This window comes from Anguilla rostrata, chromosome 5 (assembly GCF_018555375.3).
Source record: "Anguilla rostrata isolate EN2019 chromosome 5, ASM1855537v3, whole genome shotgun sequence".
NCBI classification, from domain to species: Eukaryota; Metazoa; Chordata; class Actinopteri; order Anguilliformes; family Anguillidae; genus Anguilla; species Anguilla rostrata.
In genome coordinates this window covers 61,171,195-61,190,209 of record NC_057937.1, presented here as the reverse complement: position 1 = coordinate 61,190,209, position 19,015 = coordinate 61,171,195, and the positions used below count along the sequence as shown (strand labels likewise).

The 19,015-nt window shown below is 46.7% G+C and overlaps 2 protein-coding genes and 1 long non-coding RNA gene across 11 annotated transcripts in view; 2 read left to right on the top strand and 1 right to left on the bottom strand.

The window, feature by feature from the left end:
* LOC135255844 (polycomb group RING finger protein 3-like) overlaps window positions 1-7,811 on the bottom strand; it is a 41,443-nt gene extending 33,632 nt beyond the window's left edge. Inside the window, exon 1 of one of the 2 annotated variants that reach the window (XM_064337548.1) lies at window positions 7,653-7,811. Coding sequence is in view for 1 of the 2 variants with exons in the window: in XM_064337547.1 (XP_064193617.1) it covers window positions 7,653-7,745 (93 nt within the window). In the remaining variant the exon portion in view is untranslated. The remainder of the gene's footprint in view (window positions 1-7,652) is intronic. The other variant, XM_064337547.1, reaches the window with a different exon arrangement.
* Window positions 6,307-10,098, top strand: LOC135255845 (uncharacterized). Its single transcript, XR_010330293.1, has 2 exons — window positions 6,307-6,557; window positions 8,658-10,098. It is a non-coding gene; the product is annotated as an uncharacterized LOC135255845 (long non-coding RNA).
* A 2,685-nt stretch (window positions 10,099-12,783) lies between these two features.
* xpa (xeroderma pigmentosum, complementation group A) lies at window positions 12,784-18,501 on the top strand. Of its 8 annotated transcripts, none has more exons than XM_064337546.1 (8): window positions 12,784-12,911; window positions 13,219-13,677; window positions 13,810-13,917; window positions 14,550-14,655; window positions 15,082-15,247; window positions 15,911-16,028; window positions 17,235-17,435; window positions 17,540-18,501. In XM_064337546.1, the coding sequence occupies exons 2-7, from the start codon at window positions 13,482-13,484 to the stop codon at window positions 17,387-17,389; spliced, it is 849 nt and encodes a 282-aa protein (XP_064193616.1). In that variant the 5' UTR covers window positions 12,784-12,911; window positions 13,219-13,481; the 3' UTR covers window positions 17,390-17,435; window positions 17,540-18,501. The 8 variants fall into 8 exon arrangements, 7 of the variants coding, with proteins under 7 accessions (XP_064193616.1, XP_064193611.1, XP_064193609.1 ...); XR_010330292.1 differs by having other exon boundaries at window positions 12,785-12,911; window positions 17,235-17,692; window positions 17,752-18,501; XM_064337541.1 differs by having other exon boundaries at window positions 12,785-12,911; window positions 13,219-13,321; window positions 13,410-13,677; window positions 17,235-18,501.
* Window positions 18,502-19,015: the final 514 nt, after the last annotated feature.

The following is a 19,015-nucleotide window of genomic DNA, read 5'->3' as shown; positions in this document are numbered from 1 at the left end:
CTTTACAGCACTGATCGGTGTATTATTACACAAACAGGCCGCCAGCTCATTCATCTTCTGATTTTATTACCATGGATTAAATATAGATTTCTGAATGAATCATCCCATTAAAAAGAAGGAGGTGGTGTTTCAGTGAACCGTAAGGAGAGTAAAAATAGACAGCTGGCAATATTAGTGCATCAGTCACAAATGATAGCATTACACATCCAGCCACTGCACACAGTTCTGCCTGCCCACCCCCCCCCCCCCCCCAAAAACCCACACACAGCTCAACATTTTTTCACAGAAAAATTAAAATGCAACTGGAGGTCCCAGCCAGCACAGCGCTTTCATTGAATTATGGCTGAGATCATGCATCTCAATCAGTCAACTCATGCTAACATGACCAGCACCCCCCCCCCCCCTTCCTCATCCCAGTTCCCATTACACTTATGAGATGTTAATACCAGCAATACTAAGAAAAACATTTTCAAACTGATAGCCTATAAGCAGCCTGACAATCAGCTATTTTGGTATAGGCCTAAATGATGCAGGCTCAAAGAAGAAGATGAAAATGGTGATCGAAATGGCGCGTTTTTGCTTTTAATTTCAGGAGAAGCAAACAGGTGGAACGTGATTCCAGCTTCAGTTTAACTCTTTGAAGAGCAGGTTTTTTTTAAATGTTTTTTTCCCAAGTCTTCTAGAGTGTTCTAGAACTTTATTGCTTTCAGTTACCAGTAGTGATCGTTAGATCAGAATTAGAATGTTCAGTTAAGCACATTCTAATCAAGTATTTGCGATCTCACACCTTAAAGGGGGAAAAGGACGAAAAAATCATCCCCTGATTTAATTGGCTAAAAATGGTTCTTCACCTAAGCTGGTGTGTGGAGAGCGTTTTGGTGCAAAATGGCTGCTCTGCATCACCCAGGTTGGTGCTACACATTGGTGGTGGGTGAGGTGAGTTCCCCCCACATCACTGTAAAGCACTTTGAGTGTCCAGAAAGGTGCTATACAAATGAAATGTTTCACTCATTCATAAACTACCAGATTATGTTTGACAGATGGTTACTGTGTGCCAGAGGTAGCCTAATAAATATTGACCATTAAATAAACTGTAATATTACACATATCATGAGAACCCAATGCAGGACATTTTATACAGGCCTATTTACAGATGTTTATGTGGACCTGCCAGCATTACAATAACTTATATCGGGCCAGTCAGAGTCAGATCAATAAAAAAGGATTGATAATTAATAAAACAGGAAAAAACAGCGCATACACAACAGTCAGTCCAGGCAGCCACACTATATAAGATAACAATTAGCCAACTGATCTCATCCCATCTACATGCCTGAACACAGGAGGGGAAATGGATGCTGTGACTCTTTTATACATGGAAAGAAACAGAGATATAGAGGCTGAGGGAAAAATGAATGAGACTGAATTATTCAAAGGGGGGTTGGAATAGACAGCCATCCTAGATATGCACCAGATAACTAGATGTGCACCAGAGAGCTGCTAGATATGCACCACGTTGTCACAGACTCACTTTTCAAAGTTCACTGAGACTACAGGGGTGTCACGCAGCACTGGATTTAAAATGAGCTCCGTGTTCTAGGCATAATCTTCAGCTTGCAGCCTATAGCTCATGAAGTAGGCCATTTCCAGGACCAACCGGAAGTCCTCAGTCGAAAATTGTATGGTGTCAATCTCAGGACAGTTCGATGGCTAATTTACAATGGTTTGAAGTGGCCAACCAAATCACTCATACAACTCTCAGTTACCTTACTAGTGTTTAATTCTCCGTTCTCAAAGCTCTGGGATAAAATAAACAGTAATAATTTGGTCATTTTACACACAAGAGCCATACTATGTGATCAGTTCCCTCTGATCACCCCCTCTAAAAGGTTGCTATTAGCCACGGTCTTATCAGCTCTTGTAATTAAACTACTGTAATAATGAACGGTCCCCTACACCCTAATTCCACACAGTATCATTGTAGATGTTTTAACTCTAATAAAATCAGCTTTGTTAGCAGGCCCCACGCTGAGGGATAACTGGATTAGCAGAACAAAAACGCCTCATCTTTCACTAACTCTGACCCACTGATTACAAGCTGGTGGGAAACACGATACTAGCCATTAAGGAATTTCATCCATTTATGACACCCCCCCCCCAAGCCTGTCCCGTGGTAGGTTTGACCCGAGCCCTTATACAATGTCACAGGTACAGCGTCAGACTATTCAGCTAATACAGCTGACGTGGGAGATGCGGGTCTTACTGCAGAAAAGACATTTTCTGTGCAGAATCTGAAATGTCCAGACGCAGACACAGCGGCAGACCGCATTCCACGCAGGCGGAGGCATGGAGGGGAATAAAATTAATGAATATGCCTAAGTGGTGCTTTTTTTCACCTGGAAAAGCACCAAAAACCCCGTCTACACATCTTCAGTGTATTAACGGCAGCACCGCAACAACCAGCATTTCAGTGTCTGCAGAGACCAGCATTTCAGTGTCTGCAGCGACCAGCATTTCAGCGTCTGTACGGACCAGCATTTCAGTGTCTGTAGGAACCAGCATTTCAGTGTCTGTGGGGACCAGCATTTCAGCGTCTGTATGGACCAGCATTTCAGTGTCTGCAGGGAGCAGCATTTCAGTGTCTGCAGGGACCAGCGTTTCAGTGTCTGTAGGGACCAGCGTTTCAGTGTCTGTAGTGACCAGCTTTTCAGTGTCTTTAGGGACCAGCATTTCAGTGTCTGCAGGGACCAGCATTTCAGTGTGTCTGCGGGGATCAGCATTTCAGTGTCTGTAGCGACCAGCGTTTCAGTGTCTGCAGTGACCAGCATTTCAGTGTCTGCAGGGACCAGCGTTTCAGTGTCTGTGGGGATCAGCGTTTCAGTGTCTGTGGGGATCAGCGTTTCAGTGTCTGTAGCGACCAGCGTTTCAGTGTCTGCAGGGACAGCGGCCTGCAGTGGAGTGGGAGGCTGTGCACCAGTGCGCTGCCTTGCTGGGGTTCTAAAGCCCCTTTTAGTTTAGCTAACACAGATGCTTTTGGGCAGATGGACACTACAAGGGCCTGGTCCAGGTGTCCATTCTTTCAGCACTCTGGCAGTGTTGCCAGATGTGAAAACAATGAACCCGCCCAAATCCATTTTCCCCCCGCACAGTAACATAAAAGTGTAGCCCAAATGGGCGGGGGATTCCGCCCAATCTGGCAACACTGAACTCAGGACTTAGGCTGAACTGATTCCAGCTATTGGTCCGTCAACAAATCAATTTAAAAAATGTAGGCCAGCTTCTTTCAAGAGGGGTCGTTCGACACGGGACATTACAGAAAATCAGCATGCATTATCGGTCTGGAGAACTGAGCTGGCCGATTTAAAAGTTCTTAAATTGGTGTGAAACGTCCACTCCTTGCAGAATGAAAGCCAGACTCTGCCATAAATGTGGCATTGAGAGGCCACTCGCTCATCCTTCATTAGACATCAAACGTGTCAGATTAAAAACAGTTAACAGCTTGTTAGATTTCAATAAGTGCAATTAAGCCTTAATAGCGTAAGATAAATAGGCTATGTGATTAGAATGGTTTTCAACTGGAAATTCGAATGCTGATGTCAGGGGAGCCAGGGGAAGCTCAGCTGCCACCACCCCAAAATAGCCCAAACCCCCCACCCCCAAAAAAAGGCCTGCGCCTGAGGTCGACAAGCTCATTCACCCCCCCCCCCCCCCACCAAAACCAGCAGACACCACAGCCCCCCAGGGCTGGAGCTAAACCCACAGACACCACGGCCCTCCAGGACTGGAGTCAAACCCGCAGACACAGCGCCCCCTCCAGGACTGGAGTTAAACCTGCAGACACAGCGCCCCCTCCAGGACTGGAGTTAAACCTGCAGACACAGTGCCCCCTCCAGGACTGGAGTTAAACCTGCAGACACACCGGCCCTACAGGACTGGAGTCAAACCCGCAGACACAGCGACCCTCAAGGACTGGAGTTAAACCTGCAGACACAGCTCCCCCTCCAGGACTGGAGTTAAACCTGCAGACACAGCGGCCCTACAGGACTGGAGTCAAACCCGCAGACACAGCGACCCTCAAGGACTGGAGTTAAACCTGCAGACACAGCTCCCCCTCCAGGACTGTGAGCTTAAACCTGCGACCAGTCATCCCAAGAGACGTTTACTCAGACCGATGTTCAACATTCCTTCTCCGTGATCCATTACCCGACAGCAGCAGAATTCAGGCCCTGGAGACCATTAGTGCTGCTGGTTTTCATTCTCCCCATCAGGGACCATTACTGGACACAGGAGCAGAATTGGTGGCCAATTCAGTTCATTAATCATCAGTAGAGGAAACCGCAGTTAATCTGCCCCAGGGCCAGACTGTCAATCTATGTAACCATAGTAAAGGAACCAGAGCATAGACTGTCTTTCAGAGTCTAGCTACCTGTGGTTTAGTCGTGTCTGCAAAGTGTTGCATAAACATACATAAACGGAAACCTTTTTTTTTTTTTCAAATGTTATTTCGGGTCCAGACGCAAACTCTGCAGTAAAAGAAGAGGAACAAATCACAGGTTACACAGCCTGCAGGGTGGGGTGGAGGGGGGTGGGCGCGGATCCCAAACCATGCCGGTCACTTCCTCGTTTGGGAGAACGGACGGTTCCCCCCGAGGGTCAATGAAAAAACACTAAAGCAGAGACAGCGTTACAGCAGCACACCGTAATTTCATTCCTGTACTTTCTCAGTCTGTCGTAACAAGGCACAGCAGTGCACAGCTTTAAATGGGGCAGCAACTCAGTCTGTCGGCATGGAAACACAGGCCTACTGCATGCAAATGGTGCCGCTCGGTAATGAACGAACGTGCCACAAGTTCCAGAAGAAAAGTTTGTCTGTGTCCACGTTGAAAACGCACGCATGCACACACACACACACACACACACACACACACACACACACATCGCATGAAAAGGCCAGACTGAATTGTGGGTAGAGAGAAGCCGGCACTAACTGTGTAAGTGCTGCCATTCTTCATTTGCTATGCAAGTCAAAGAGCTTTTACTCATGATTGACTAGCATCCATTACAGAATAGGGAGCCAGGATTGTAACCAGGAGGCTGAATGTTCAAATCCTAAATTTGTGTTGTACCAAATAGCTTTTTTTTTTTTTCTTTTCTTACTTCAACTGTTGCAGTCCTTTCACATTTCTGTACATTGAAGCATTGAGTAGACACTGTTTTCCAAAGCAACTTACAAAAGTGAGCCCACTGGTCATTATCTAAATGTTTAAGGATCATGCAAAGTCATCATCATAACCAATAGCCGTAGTCCATCTAGTATCTTTTCTATCCAGGATTATTATGAAATGATTATTCACGTGAACGCTTAATAGGCCAAACGGTTAAGCTTTATCTGGATGAAAGAAAAAAATGACTGTCCTTTTGTTGCACACAGAATTGATAAAAAAAAGTTCAAAGAAGAAAATCAAAATGACAAAAATGTTTTACATCAAAGGAAATGGTAAGCCCTAGTTATGTTCCGAGAGCAGATGTCTTGAGAGATTTTGTTTCTTGCACATTTCTAAAGCACCTACTAACATCATTGACAGGTGACGCACGTAATTAATCAATCGGATATAGCTCAAGCAACACATAGGCGTGATCAAGCTTGCGTGCAGGCAGCTGTATCTTCATTTAGCAGTAAGCTGGCTATCGATAACATTCGCTTATTGTTAAAAGTTATCTGGGATACGTTCACAAGTGGTTTTAAAGCAAGCCTTCGAATGTTTTCCTGAAAGCAGGAATTGTCCGTGTGTCTTTCGTTTCACTTCCCACACTACACTTCCTTCGTTTTAATTTCCCCCTCCGAGCCCACTTCCTCTCACAACGATCTGGCCATATTTCACCCGGGTGTAGAGAGCGGAAACTTGCCAAACTGAGCAAATCTACACCCCTGCTCACGTTAATGTTATCACTTCATTGACTCAAGTTGGTCAGCTGCAACATTCATCATAAGGGGGGGGGTACACCTCACGTTTAAACCACGAGACCTCTGTGAAGTTGGAACAACCATTGTGATGTTGTCCCGTGTAGGCTATTGCATTTGGTCCAAAATATATCAAATGGTGCTAAGGTCGGGCTGGCGAAAACAAGCGACTACAGACAATATGGTGAAGTTATACTAGGCATCCTGTTTTCCAACACACGCGTGAATCGTCATATGTCTCGGTGAGAAAAAAAATATCTCCCCATGTTTGTGCACAGGGGTGCGATCTGTTACTTCAAAGTGCTCTCTGCGAGCTGCACAAATGTCAAAAGTCAGAACTGTCATCTGCGCGAGGTTGGTGGCACGCCGAGGAGCCCGCAAGAGGAGTTCAGAATCTTATCTTTCCGATGAATTCTGGCGATACGCCAGAAGCAAGTGGGGCAATAGCCAAGCGTGTTCGCACATCCCGGAGAAGTACCCCATTTTTTACACCGAGCAAACAGCGAACTGTGGTATTTACAGAGGAAGCGTTAGAATTTCAATAATCGCGCATTCCGACTGCACGGGCGAGGCACTGGGCTGGCTACATTTTAAGGTGAACTATTTTACTTCGAGGATCAGACATCGACGATTTTTAAACCCTTTTGGATGACTTTCCATATCCCAGGTTGTCTGCAGTTACACTGTTCTCAGCCACATCGTTAGTGTAGCGTTAGCTGTTCATTACAAGCAAGCTGTCTTCGTTTTCTACAGTAGACCGTCTGACAGGTTGGAGCAAATCGTTGTTGCCATGAGAAATTAACTTCAATAGTGTACTAAAGGTGAATTCTAAATGCACCCAGGAACACTATATTTTAAATCGTGACAAAAAGGCTACACTACAACGATGAACCTATCTATACCATAACTGCCTTGAATGCCCCGAGACGGTTAAAAACGGCTGGCTGTCGCAACATGTAGGTTCTCCACATTGTGGCATCTGATTTTTACAAATCAAAATCTTTTACAATTTAAAATACAAATTGGCACTGGTTATGGTACGACAGCGCACGTTATCGCACGTGCTTGTAGCTAGACCTGGACCCCCCTGGAAGACGGGAATCCCTCGAATTTTAAGACCTGTAGCGCAGAGACAGCGCCGTAGTCGGTTTCGCCATGATATACTCGCATCTTCCGCTTAAAAAACTTTCTATTTTCCGATTAATCTGTCACGTCGCCTCGACCCCACTCCGCACGTACACTACGTGACCCCAAACTTTCAAAGCTGGAAGGGGTTAATGGTGGACCTTCGATTCAGCGAACATTCCAAGCTAATAAAATATTGGGGTTCGCCGCGTGCAAACGGTAACCAGTTACGTGCGATACACACATTCGGTTAGCTTTGGTTAAACTACTGGACTGCCATGTTTACAACCACGCGATTATCAACACGTCCCCTCGCCAACAAGATCGCCACTTAAAAACACTTTTCTGGGGAAAAGATGACCCCGGTGTCGGGCCCGGCGTCGCCATACACTGAGTACCCTATACCATACAACACGAACAGCATGTACCTACGTTACGACCAAGAGAAGGAGCTACAATCAAAAAATTACCAAACCCAATTGCGGTCCCTGGCTGTAACAGACTAGCAGCTATTTTTACGGATCGCAACTGTACTGTTTCTCTTAAGTTAAAGCAGCTGACTGACCTGTTTGAGATCAGAACCCCCCGCTGGATGTTGGTCTGAATCCGAGTTAAAATCCACTTTCAGTAAAACAAAGAGGCGAAAATATCCGGGCATTCCCGAAACCAGCCGAGCAGACGGTTCCGTGGGAACTGATGAGCATGCGCTCTAGAGGCTGAGGGGAGGGGTCATTGCTGATGGGGAGCGTGAGGAGGCGGAGCAAGATAGAATTCTATGGAATGACACAGTAGGGCTCATTTGAACTGTGACAACCTGTGGTCTTGGCACGATTTACCTGGTCAATCTCGGGACACAACGCTATATGCCATTAAGCTACTTCTTTAGCCTAATTGAGCTATATGTTTTGTCACTGCTGAGCATTGTTCGTCTTTGTGAAAATGACCACCTGTAAATGATTTACTGTATCAATCAAATTTAGGATTTCTTCATTGATAAATGGTAAAATGTTAATTTGATATTTTATTTTTATGAAGGAAAGATATTAGCTGGCCATCAAGCAATATTTTAGGAACGAACAGGTGACGACAAGATTCCCTGTTCTTCCATATGAGTGATATGTGCGAGGTCATGTTTTGCAATAGAATATATTCTGCAATATATTTTGCAATACTATATATAAGTCGTGTGTGCAAAAACAGTACATTTTCCATACTTGTATGCATAGAGAGTAAAAAGTTATGTGTTTTGTGGTTTATCTCAGAGTAGGTACTGAAATCATAAAATATGTCGTAATCATTTTATGCCATGAATCTCATGAGTTTTCCCACTCAAGCACTGAATGTAAATGTTTACGTCTTTTATATGCTTTCCTGAAACACTGCCTGAAAGAATAACATCCTCCAATCAAGCAGACAATCCATACTGTTTAAGCCTTAAGTTAGGACACCCTTGCACAGGAGAGCTCTAGAGCACCCTGTGCCCCCCCCCCCCCCCCCCCTCGCCTCAGTAATGAGGTAGCTATTAGCTCCTCTCCCCAGCCTATTTGACTGCATAAGCCACATGCCTCAGGAATCTGCTGTCCGCCCCCTGGGGGCTAAAAGAGCATCTAATAGGTTTGCTGCAGCTGAGAGCTCCAGACCAGCAGAACTCAGGACCAACAGAGCTCCAGACCAGCAGAGCTCCAGACCAGCAGAGCTCCAGACCAGCGCTGGACCAGCAGATCTCAGGACCAGCAGAGCTCCAGACCAGCAGAACTCAGGACCAACAGAGCTCCAGACCAGCAGAACTCCAGACCAGCGCTGGACCAGCAGATCTCAGGACCAGCAGAGCTCCAGACCAGCAGAGCTCCAGACCAGTAGAGCTCCGGACCAGCAGAGCTCCAGACCAGCGCTGGACCAGCAGATCTCAGGACCAGCAGAGCTCCAGACCAGCAAAGATCCAAACCAGCAGAGCTCAGGACCAGCAGAACGCAAGACCAGCAGCATGGCCTCCGGTGCTGCATCTGCCCCAGCAAAGGGCAGCAACATTGTCAGCTATGGTTCTGGTTCACCTTTACAGTGCAGCGCACAAAAAAGGGTTAGGGTTAGGGTTAGAGTGTTTTGTCTTCCCTGCTGGGAAGACAAAACACTCAAGTAGTGGCAAGACATTCTTTAATAAATTAAGGAATTGATTAGGAATTGAAAATAATTATAAATAATATGTGTTCTTCTCAAAATATTGAGTTTTTGTAGGCATAGCTTTGGCCCAGATTAGTCTTGAACCTTGAAGACACAACTTGTAAATTTCACAATGAATCAAAAGTGCTGTTTCAGGAAACGTTAATGAAGAGCGCTCTCTTTAAATGAACAGCATTCTCTTTAAATGACTGCACACTCAGGGTGTGCATCATTGCGCACTCTCTGGCTATGCCGTGTCGCGGTGGCATACGCGGGTGATCGAGTGCCAGTGTTGGGCTGGTCTTTGGTTAAAGTGTTAGTCGGGTCATAATGGCTCAGCGGCAGGTGCGTGAGTGTGTGGTGTGCCTAACAGGTTTCCCATTACGGTAAATTAGTCCGTGCTGGAGGCAGATGAGTCATTTGCCTGGATAATCAGCTCCTCGCTGGTGCTGAAAAGGTGAGGCAGGATCTCTGAGCTAACCTTACCTACCTTTTTAAAAAATTAATAAATGACTAAATAAATTTGTCGGCAAATGTGGCGCTGAGCATGTCCACTTTCCACCCCAATTAGCAACGGCCAGTCATCTGCAATCACAGCCGTGTTCAGTTTACCCACGAACCCTAACTGACATTTTGGGAAAGTGCAGACGTCCCCGCGTCCCTCCTCCGAAACGTGTGGTGCGGCAAGTCGCACTCTTTCCACACACTGCAGACAACAGCAAAGCTCGCACAGAGCGGAGTCGGGGGAAGACCTTCCATACGTGGCTTTAGAATGCAGCTGTGGACTGGCTGTTCCAAATTAGGGTGGCAAGTGGATACGCTCAGCCCCACATTCACCGCCAAATTTATTTTTTTTATTTTTATTTTTAAATACATTCTATATTTTTCCGTCTACGGCACCACATACGGGTCCTTAAGGATCATGTGAAACAACTGAGTTCTGTGATTTCTTCAGTAGCACTGATTATACAATGTCCGTGACATTGCCTCTTCGTCAAAGCCACACGTTTAGTTTCACTTCAATAGTGTGGTTGAAACAGTCAAACCGTTTTTTTTTTGTTATAGCTCATTACGGAACTTTAAACTGGCATTTACTTAGATTCAAATGAGAGAAACATGGTCATGGTTTTGAGCGTGCTAAAGTATTTAGTAACCACAGGCATAGATTTAACTGGGCTTGGCATATTCAATTGAGTTTTGAAAAAAACAACAAACAATAAAAACCACAAAAAAGGGGGAAAAAAAGTACTTGGAAAAGATACACATCTGCAGTCTGTTATATAAGTCATAGCTACAGGAAGCGATGAAGTTCTGTACACCTCAGAATTGGTTGCACCACAGAAAGCTATCAGTCACTGCCATGTCTGAATCATTTTGCTTTCCACAGAAATCAGTGAGTCAGTGATATTTTGTGGTTGCTGACTGTTTCTAGTTTCACGGAGAGTGACTTTCCCATCACTGTCTGCCGATGCCATATGCTGGTGCTAGCGCAGGGAATGATGATGTGATCACTGGTGACAGCCACGCTGCCCTGAACAGAGACCTCATACGCGTGACGGCTGCACGGTCCCGGAGCGTGGGAAATTAACCCGTACGGTCATTACATTACATTACATTACAGGCATTTAGCAGACGCTCTTATCCAGAGCGACTTACACAACTTTTACATAGCATTTTTACATTGTATCCATTTATACAGCTGGATATATACTGAAGCAATTTCGGTTAAGTACCTTGCTCAAGGGCACAACGGCAGTGTCCTTACCCGGGAATCGAACCTGCGACCTTTCGGTTACAAGCCCAGTTCCTTACCCACTGTGCTATACTCCGGTCAGTGTCCAGGTTTAGTTCTCATACAGGTGTATGCATTCAATGTGCCTAACGAGGCTCGAGGCTGATTATCTTTTTTTTCTTCATTTAAAAAAAAAAAAAAAAAAATAGAAAAGACGCTTGCAATCTATATCCTGTTCCAGTCTGTTTATGGATTCTATGTATTGTATTAATAATAATGCATTCATAGTATGTGTGAATAGATGCTTTTGGTTCATCATACATCTAATGGTGACACCACAATGATAAATGCACCAGTTGCTTTAGTAAAGGTTTTGTGATTAGTGTGTTTCCATTCAGTTTGGCTCTTATTTGCTTTAAGTTTGTATGGTGCCACAAATGTTGAGTGAAGCTGCTTCCGCTCCTGTTCTGACACCAACCGCTAACAATAGCTTTGTCTGTGCACAGTGCACCTCTGTTGATGAGAGACTGCATGTGCCATCAAGTCAGGGGAATATGCACCCGCTGTTTTCACTTCTGCATTGGCAAGTAAACACAGCCGCCATCTGAGACACAATGCGCGTGTGCTTATTTGGAGGTAGTAGTGGGTGGATGGGGGGTGGGGGGGGGGGGGGGGGGTCAGGGAGGGGGAGGGAGAGAGATAGGAAGGGAGGGTGAGAGAGGGGTCTGAGAGTGGGGGAAGGGAGAGAGGGAGAGAGGGAGGGAAGGAGGGAGAGAGAGGGAAAGGAGGGTGAGAGAGGGGTCAGGGAGGGCGGAGAGAGAGAGAGGGAAGGACAGAGAAAGAGAGGGAGGAAGGAGGGTGAGAGAGGGGTCTGGGGAGAAGGGAGAGAGGGAGGAAAGGAGGGTGAGAGAGGGGTCTTGGGGGGAGGGAGAGAGGGAGGAAAGGAGGGTGAGAGAAGGGTCTGGGAGGGGGGGAAGGCGGGAAATAGAGGACGCTTTGGCGTGGGCTAAAAGGCCGATAAAGTGGGCGCGGTTCCCGTTCCTTCCCGTATTGATCTGCGGCCGGGCCTGGCGTCCCCGCGGACGGCGGGTGGGTTACTGGCGGCTCTGAGCGAGAGCAGACTCAGGCGCCACTGCCTGCCTGTTAGGGCTGCCCAGAATCCCATGATGGAGCTGGTGGTCCTGCTGCTGCAACATTTATAGAACATCTTTATCCGTGCATAGATAAATGACTGTGTGTGTGTGTGTGTGTGTATATATATATATATATAGAGAGAGAGAGAGAGAGAGAGAGGTGACAAATTCAAGGAAACAAATTCAAGGAAAAACCTGAGTAAATGAGTGGAGAAACATTACAAATGCAGATGCTTTCAGGTAATGCATGATACAATTAAGTAATTAACATCCTATCATGCTCTGTGGAATGTATAAAAATGATGAGCAGGCCCAATTGATCTCGATTTTGGATCAAGATGGCAAGAGGAAAAGATCTAAGTGACTTTGAAAGAGGGTTCATTATTGAGGCACAGATGGCAGGAGCTTCAGTCACAAAGACTGCTCAACTGGCTAGTGTTTTGATAGGAACAGTGACTGAAGTGACATCTGCATTTAGATCTATGATAAAGACATCAGTAAATAGGGTCATAAATTGTGGTCAAAAGTTTTTTATTTTTCATTTTTTTAAAAAGATTAACAACATTATATATTTTATTTAGGTAAAGTTCCATTATATACCTATGCACCTACAGCCTTATGCGTTTCTAGACTTTATACCTTACGTGTGTGCCTGTAGAATATCCACATAGTTAAATGCCTCTCGGCAGACTTCGGATGTTTTTCAGACAAATTCGAGCCAATAAAATTAGAAGCGGATCCGTGATGAAATTACGTCATCAACATCCGCCGCGAGTGCGTCGCCAAAACAAAGAGCTGAAAGGTTTGTGTGAGTTTAAAGGGTCTATAAATTGTGTTAGCTCGTGTGCTAATTATATTAAGATTTATTTTTAGCGCATAACGTTAATATTGGACGGGATCTGTCTTGCGAAACGTCCTGGACTTTGTTCTGAACAGTTTCCAATTGTGTATGATATATCGGTAAGTTAGCGGCTAACTAGCTTTGTATCAATTTGCCTCGCTAGAAGCATTTTGCATAATATAGTATAGGCTAGCTCATTTTAAAAGTAACACAAGGCTTGCTGCTTAGCTAACTTGCTAATCCCTGCGTGCTTTTTCTGTCTATCCAGGCGGCTCGTTCGGTTGATGGGACCCTGTTGCTTGCTTTGCGTGCCACGTCGTAGTGCTGTCAACACACCTGCGTTTGTTATGCTGCCAGTTCACCTGCTACCGGTAGTTAGCGAGAAGATAACATTTCCGTTAACGCACACGTTGTGATACGAGTATACCCATTCATCTTCTTATCGCGTCTGACTCATAGACCGTGGTCTGACTGCACAGAGGTCTGCCTAACTACGGGACGTCGGTTGGGGCATAGTTTTGGCGTAAAGAAATGGAGTCGTTAAACGGTACAGAGGATGCAGTTCCTGGTGTAGACAAGCCACCGGCACTCGAGGAGAACGGTCGCGGTGCCAAGACGTGCGAGCCTCTTTCTGCCGCTATGCGCGCCAAGATCGAGCGCAACAGACAGCGCGCGCTGATGCTGAGACAAGCCAGGCTCGCCAACAGACCGTACTCCGTGCCAGAAGGTAAGCCTAGCACCTCAAATACAGCGTTAATATCGTTATTTCACCCATTGGGGAATTACTCATTCATTTTGGTTAGGTCTGTATCGTTGTGTGGTATTATAACACAAAGGCTTTCCACGATTCCTTTCTCAGGAGGAACCTGTGCCAAGGTTGCTAAAACGATAGACTCGGGCGCTGGGTTTTTCATCGAGGAAGAGGAGGAAGAGGCGCAGGCGGTAAAGAAAGTGGTCCACAAGCCAGGTATGTCAGACCTCATGGGTTTTAGACTGCTTTGGGAGATGGTCACATTACAGACGGTTCATGGACAAATGTTCTGGAGGGTGATGTCATGGAGGCTCCTGAAATATCCACTTTCTGTGAAGAATGAAGGAAAATTGCTAAAAAGAAAATAAAAAAAAAAGAGGTAGATCAGGGGACATACATCTTTTCTTCTAGCAAAGTCAGTTGCTTGATGTCACTTTCTCTCAAGTTCCTGCTTAATCACTGTTCTGATAGTGCAGACAAATTGCACAAGGCTATATATTGATGTGGTTGCCAAAGGTCACTGGTCACTTGTGAGTTAAGTGTGTAACTTTGTTGTGAAGTAATGGGTTTCAGAGTGTATGTGTGCCTCATAGATGGTAGCCCTATATCTCAAATTAGCCCTTACTATTGCACAAAAAATCCTTCAAAAAAAAAATTCTCTCTTGACTGGGAACCCTATGCAGTGTGGGTCAGAAAGGCATCGGCATAAAACAAAGATGTTTTAGTTGTTTTAGTGATACGGGAAGCACTCTGTGATAATTCTTTTGAGAGATCCCTTTGTGGCTTTCATTATGGTTGACTGATGGAGACGTACAGAGTTCACCCTGGGTCCCCTTGTGCTGTTCCAGCCCCAGTGATGGAGCCAGACTACCTGATTTGTGACGACTGCAACAAGCCTTTCATGGACTCCTACCTCAGCAACAGCTTTGACCTCTCTGTGTGCGACAATTGCAGGTAGAGTTGGACTTAGTGTTTTTCCTGAGAGCATCATCAGTTACAAACCAGTGTTTTAAAAAGTAAGAATCCTACAGCACAAGGCTGCCCAACCCTGTTCCTGGAGATCTACCGTCCTGTAGGTTTTCACTCCAACTCTAACAAAGCACAGCTCATTCAACAGCTAGAGTTCGGCTGCCCAACCCTGTTCCTGGAGATCTACCGTCCTGTAGGTTTTCACTCCAACCCTAACAAAGCACATCTCATTCACCAGCTAGAGCAGGGCTGCCCAGCCCTGCACCTGGAGATCTATCGTCCTGTAGGTTTTCACTTCCACTGCCACGTTAGATCCCGTTGGAACAGCAGACGTGGGTAGTGCGGGGGGGGGGTCATCTGTCATTCCAAGACTTGATTGGCTGACGTGGATGTCAATCTGTCTTTCCTAAGGGACAACGAGGCGAAGCACAAGCTGATATCGCGGACGGAGGCCAAGAGGGAGTACCTGCTGAAAGACTGCGACCTGGACCAGAGGGAGCCCATGCTCAGGTTCGTCCTGAGGAAGAACCCCCACAACCCGCGCTGGGGGGACATGAAGCTCTACCTGAAGCTGCAGGTGAGCACGGTGAACGGGGGGGGGGGGGGGGCGATGTTGTACCCGCCCGTTTCAGAACGGTGCGTTTCTGTGGCCTGTGTAGTTATGCCTTCATTATTACATTACATTACAGGCATTTAGCAGACGCTCTTATCCAGAGCGACTTACACAACTTTTTTACATAGCATTGTACATTGTATCCATTTATACAGCTGGATATATACTGAAGAAATTTCGGTTAAGTACCTTGCTCAAGGGTACAACGGCAGTGTCCTACCCGGGAATCGAACCTGCGACCTTTCGGTTACAAGTCAAGTTCCTTACCCACTGTGCTACACTCCGTCCACTCCTTCATGCTTCCTGTGACAGCTCGTGCTTTGTGTTCGATCAGAGAGCAGGTTGCATAACTCTGACTAACACATCTCAGTGTTACTCGAGGTGAAGGGCTGTGCCTTCTGTGCCTAGATTGAATGGGGACCTTTTAAAAATTTTTCAGCTTTATCGGACTGCACAGTGTAGAGAGACAGGAAGAACGGGGAGTGAGAGCCAGGGAGGAGTGTGTGGACTGTGCTCTACATGAGTCTTACACCACAAGACCCCTCCCCCCCCCCAATGGGGCTCCTTTATGTCGGTTTTGTGTTGGCTCCCTGAGCCCCCCCCGGCCTCACCACTGTGTGCCTGCAGGTGGAGAAGCGCTCCCTGGAGGTGTGGGGGAGTCCGGAGGCGCTGGAGGAGGCCAAGGAGTCCAGGGAGGAGAACCGGGAGGTGCAGAAACAGAAGCGCTTCAACAAGAAGGTGAAAGGTGGGTTCACGACCTGAACACTGTGCGCTCACTGCGTCAGCTCTCACACACTGAGTCACACCAACACCACAACACCAACACATCAACATACCAACACCACCAACACTAACATCCATAAACATATACACACACACACACGCACAAATACCAACACCACACCAACACCACCAACACACCAACACTAACATCCATAAACATACACACACACGCACAAATACCAAGTCACATAGACACATACACATGCACTAACGCATATACACACACATCAACACACCAGCACATACACACATCAACAAACTAACACACACACACATATACACATACGCACAAACACATATATACATATACAGAAACACACACACACACACACATACAGCCCTTTCCTAGTAGAGGTCCTTACACACCACTTTCCTGCATGAAGTCCTCACTCAGTTCTTGAAAGTCTGGTGTTTTCCACCAGTTACCGCCGACACAAATGAGCTTAATTAGCTCCAAACCCCACCGCCGGGTCGCTTTTAGACCAGACCGTGGTGAAACGTTTCCTACAGGCGTTTGGAAACATTCCCTAGCTGTTGTTCCTGAGCTTATCAAACAAAAAAAATATGGACTTGATGATGAGGCTGGCTGCATGATTAAGATCGAAAGCTGGCATGAAATCTAGAGCGACGGCACCCACACATGACTGCCTGACCCAGCCATGTTTGAGCAGCGTTAGAAACCAAAGCCACAGACTCGTACAGTGTGACAGCAGCTGTCTGTTTAAGGAACTGAAACCAGCAGCGGTTAGCTGTTGATAGTACACTATGCACCAAAACACCAGTTACTTCACATGCTGTTAGCTGGTAATGCTGCCCATATATGACCGTTTTCATGGCACCATGTCAAGAATCAATCCCCTGAGCACTTAAAATTGATGAAACTGAAATTGAAGCAGCTGATTAGTTAATTCGCCTAACCTGGTTTCAGGAGTCTGAATTGGTTTTTGGATTAGCTGAAAATAAAAACCAGCCACACCCTGCGGCTCTCTGGGACCAGAGCTGGGGACCCCAACAGACCCTGTGGCTCTCCGGGACCAGGGCTGGGGAGCCCTGCACCAGTCAGACAGACAGGCCAACAGATAGGAGAAAGAGAGCAAGACAAGCAGGCAGCCAACCCCCACTCCAGTAAGTCCTTAAACTCTTTTTTTATTTCCTCTTTCTCCATCAGAGCTGCGCCGAGCCGTCAGGAGCAGCGTCTGGCAGAAGGACACCAGCGTCCACCAGCACGACTACGGCCCCGAGGAGCTGCTGGACGAGGAGGAGGACACCTACCGCAAGGTGTGCTCCACCTGCGGGCACCAGCTCACCTACGAGAAGATGTAGCTCCACCTGCAGACACCAGCTCACCTACGAGAAGATGTAGCTCCACCTGGGGTCACCAACTCACCTGTGAGAAGATGTAGCTCCACCTGGGGCCACCTGCTGACCTGCAAGATCTAGCTCCTCCAGCTCACCTGCGAGATGTAGCTCCACCTGCTCACCTGTGAGAAGATGTAGCTCCACCAGGTCAGCTGCGAGAAGATGTAGCTCCACTTGTTCACCTGTGAGAAGATGTAGCTCCACCAGCTCACATGCGTGAAAGTGTAGCTCCACCTGCTCACCTGTGAGAAGATGTAGCTCCACCAGGTCACCTGTGAGAAGATGTAGCTCCACCAGGTCACCTGTGCGAGGTGTAGCTCCACCAGGTCATCTGTGAGAAGGTGTAGCTGCACCTGCTCACCTGTGAGAAGATGCAGCTCCACCTGCTCACCTGTGAGGTGTAGCCCCGCTGGGTTCACACGGGGTTCTGAAGCGAGGTCCTGCCTTCTTTCTCTTCGCTGTCGAACACGCCAACTCCACGCAAATGACGTGTGGAACGTGGAGATCCACGTGTTCCGCAGAGCAATTCCTCCCTCCTCTGTCGCTGTCAGGCTTTCGGGTTTCGGGGTTTGGGGTTCAGGGTTTGGGGGCCGTTTATGGAAATGCTGTGAACTGAACTGAAAAGCTGACGGAGCAGTTCCATCCCAGCATTCCACTGGAGTCCACAGCCTCTCGCCGCTGGAGTGGCTGCTGGTTTAGTGTAAACTCTGAGGACCGTCTTTATTGTGTTTACAAAGGGTCACTGTCGTTTTTACTTGTGGCTTAAGTTAGCCACAGTAAGGCGATGTGCTCCAGTTCTGCGTAGCCGTGTGCAGGCGCGTGCTACATATGACTAATGGAACAATGTTACCCCTCAGGTTGGACGCTATGGAAACGGTGGCTCGTTTTTCCAGGGATTTTCAAACCAATGAAATGAACTCAGGTGTTAGCGTGTTGCCCTGAAGGCCTTTGGCTTGATGGAAATGAGCGAGTCGTTTGTATAAAAACCCAGCGCCACTTCCTGAAGGCTGAAACAGGACGAGCTGAAGTATTTGTGCAGCACTTTTGTACATCAAATAAAACAAAATAACGCAGTCTTTGCTGGTCTGAGCTTGTGGTTGTTTGACCCAATTGACACATCCCCTCTACTCAAAGCGTTTATGCAACTTCTGCAGAACTCGAGCGATCGTTTCATAAGGTCCCGCCTCTCCAGAACTTCCCTCAGCACTGAACAATTCCCACGCGCAGCCCGATTAGTGGTTTAAAGAGATTTATAATGACCGAGGAGAGAAGACTTTCTTCGCTGAAGTTCTCATTACGTGTATATTAAAGCACTTGTATTCTTTGTGTAAAATCTTTTTTTTTTTTTTACTTTAACCACTGAAGTCAGCCAAGATCTCTTTTTGCAGTGATAGGGACGGGAGTGAAAGTGGGTAAGAGACTGTAGCCCAGGGGTTCCCAAACTTTTTTCGGACGTGACCCCCAAAAGAACATTCGCAAATTTACACGACTCCAGCACCGGACCCACACACTCCTGTTGCCTAGCGATGCCTCTTTAGCCGTGATCATACTGGCAACATGTGGCCTCGTTGGTTTTATTATAGCTGGGTT

Coding starts and splice junctions, on each gene's coding strand:
- xpa (XM_064337546.1), top strand. CDS start 13,482: ATGGAGTCGTTAAACGGTACAGAGGATGCAGTTCCTGGTGTAGACAAG. Junction 15,248..15,910: donor AGCTCTACCTGAAGCTGCAG/GTGAGCACGGTG, acceptor GTGTGCCTGCAG/GTGGAGAAGCGCTCCCTGGA. Junction 16,029..17,234: donor CTTCAACAAGAAGGTGAAAG/GTGGGTTCACGA, acceptor TTTCTCCATCAG/AGCTGCGCCGAGCCGTCAGG.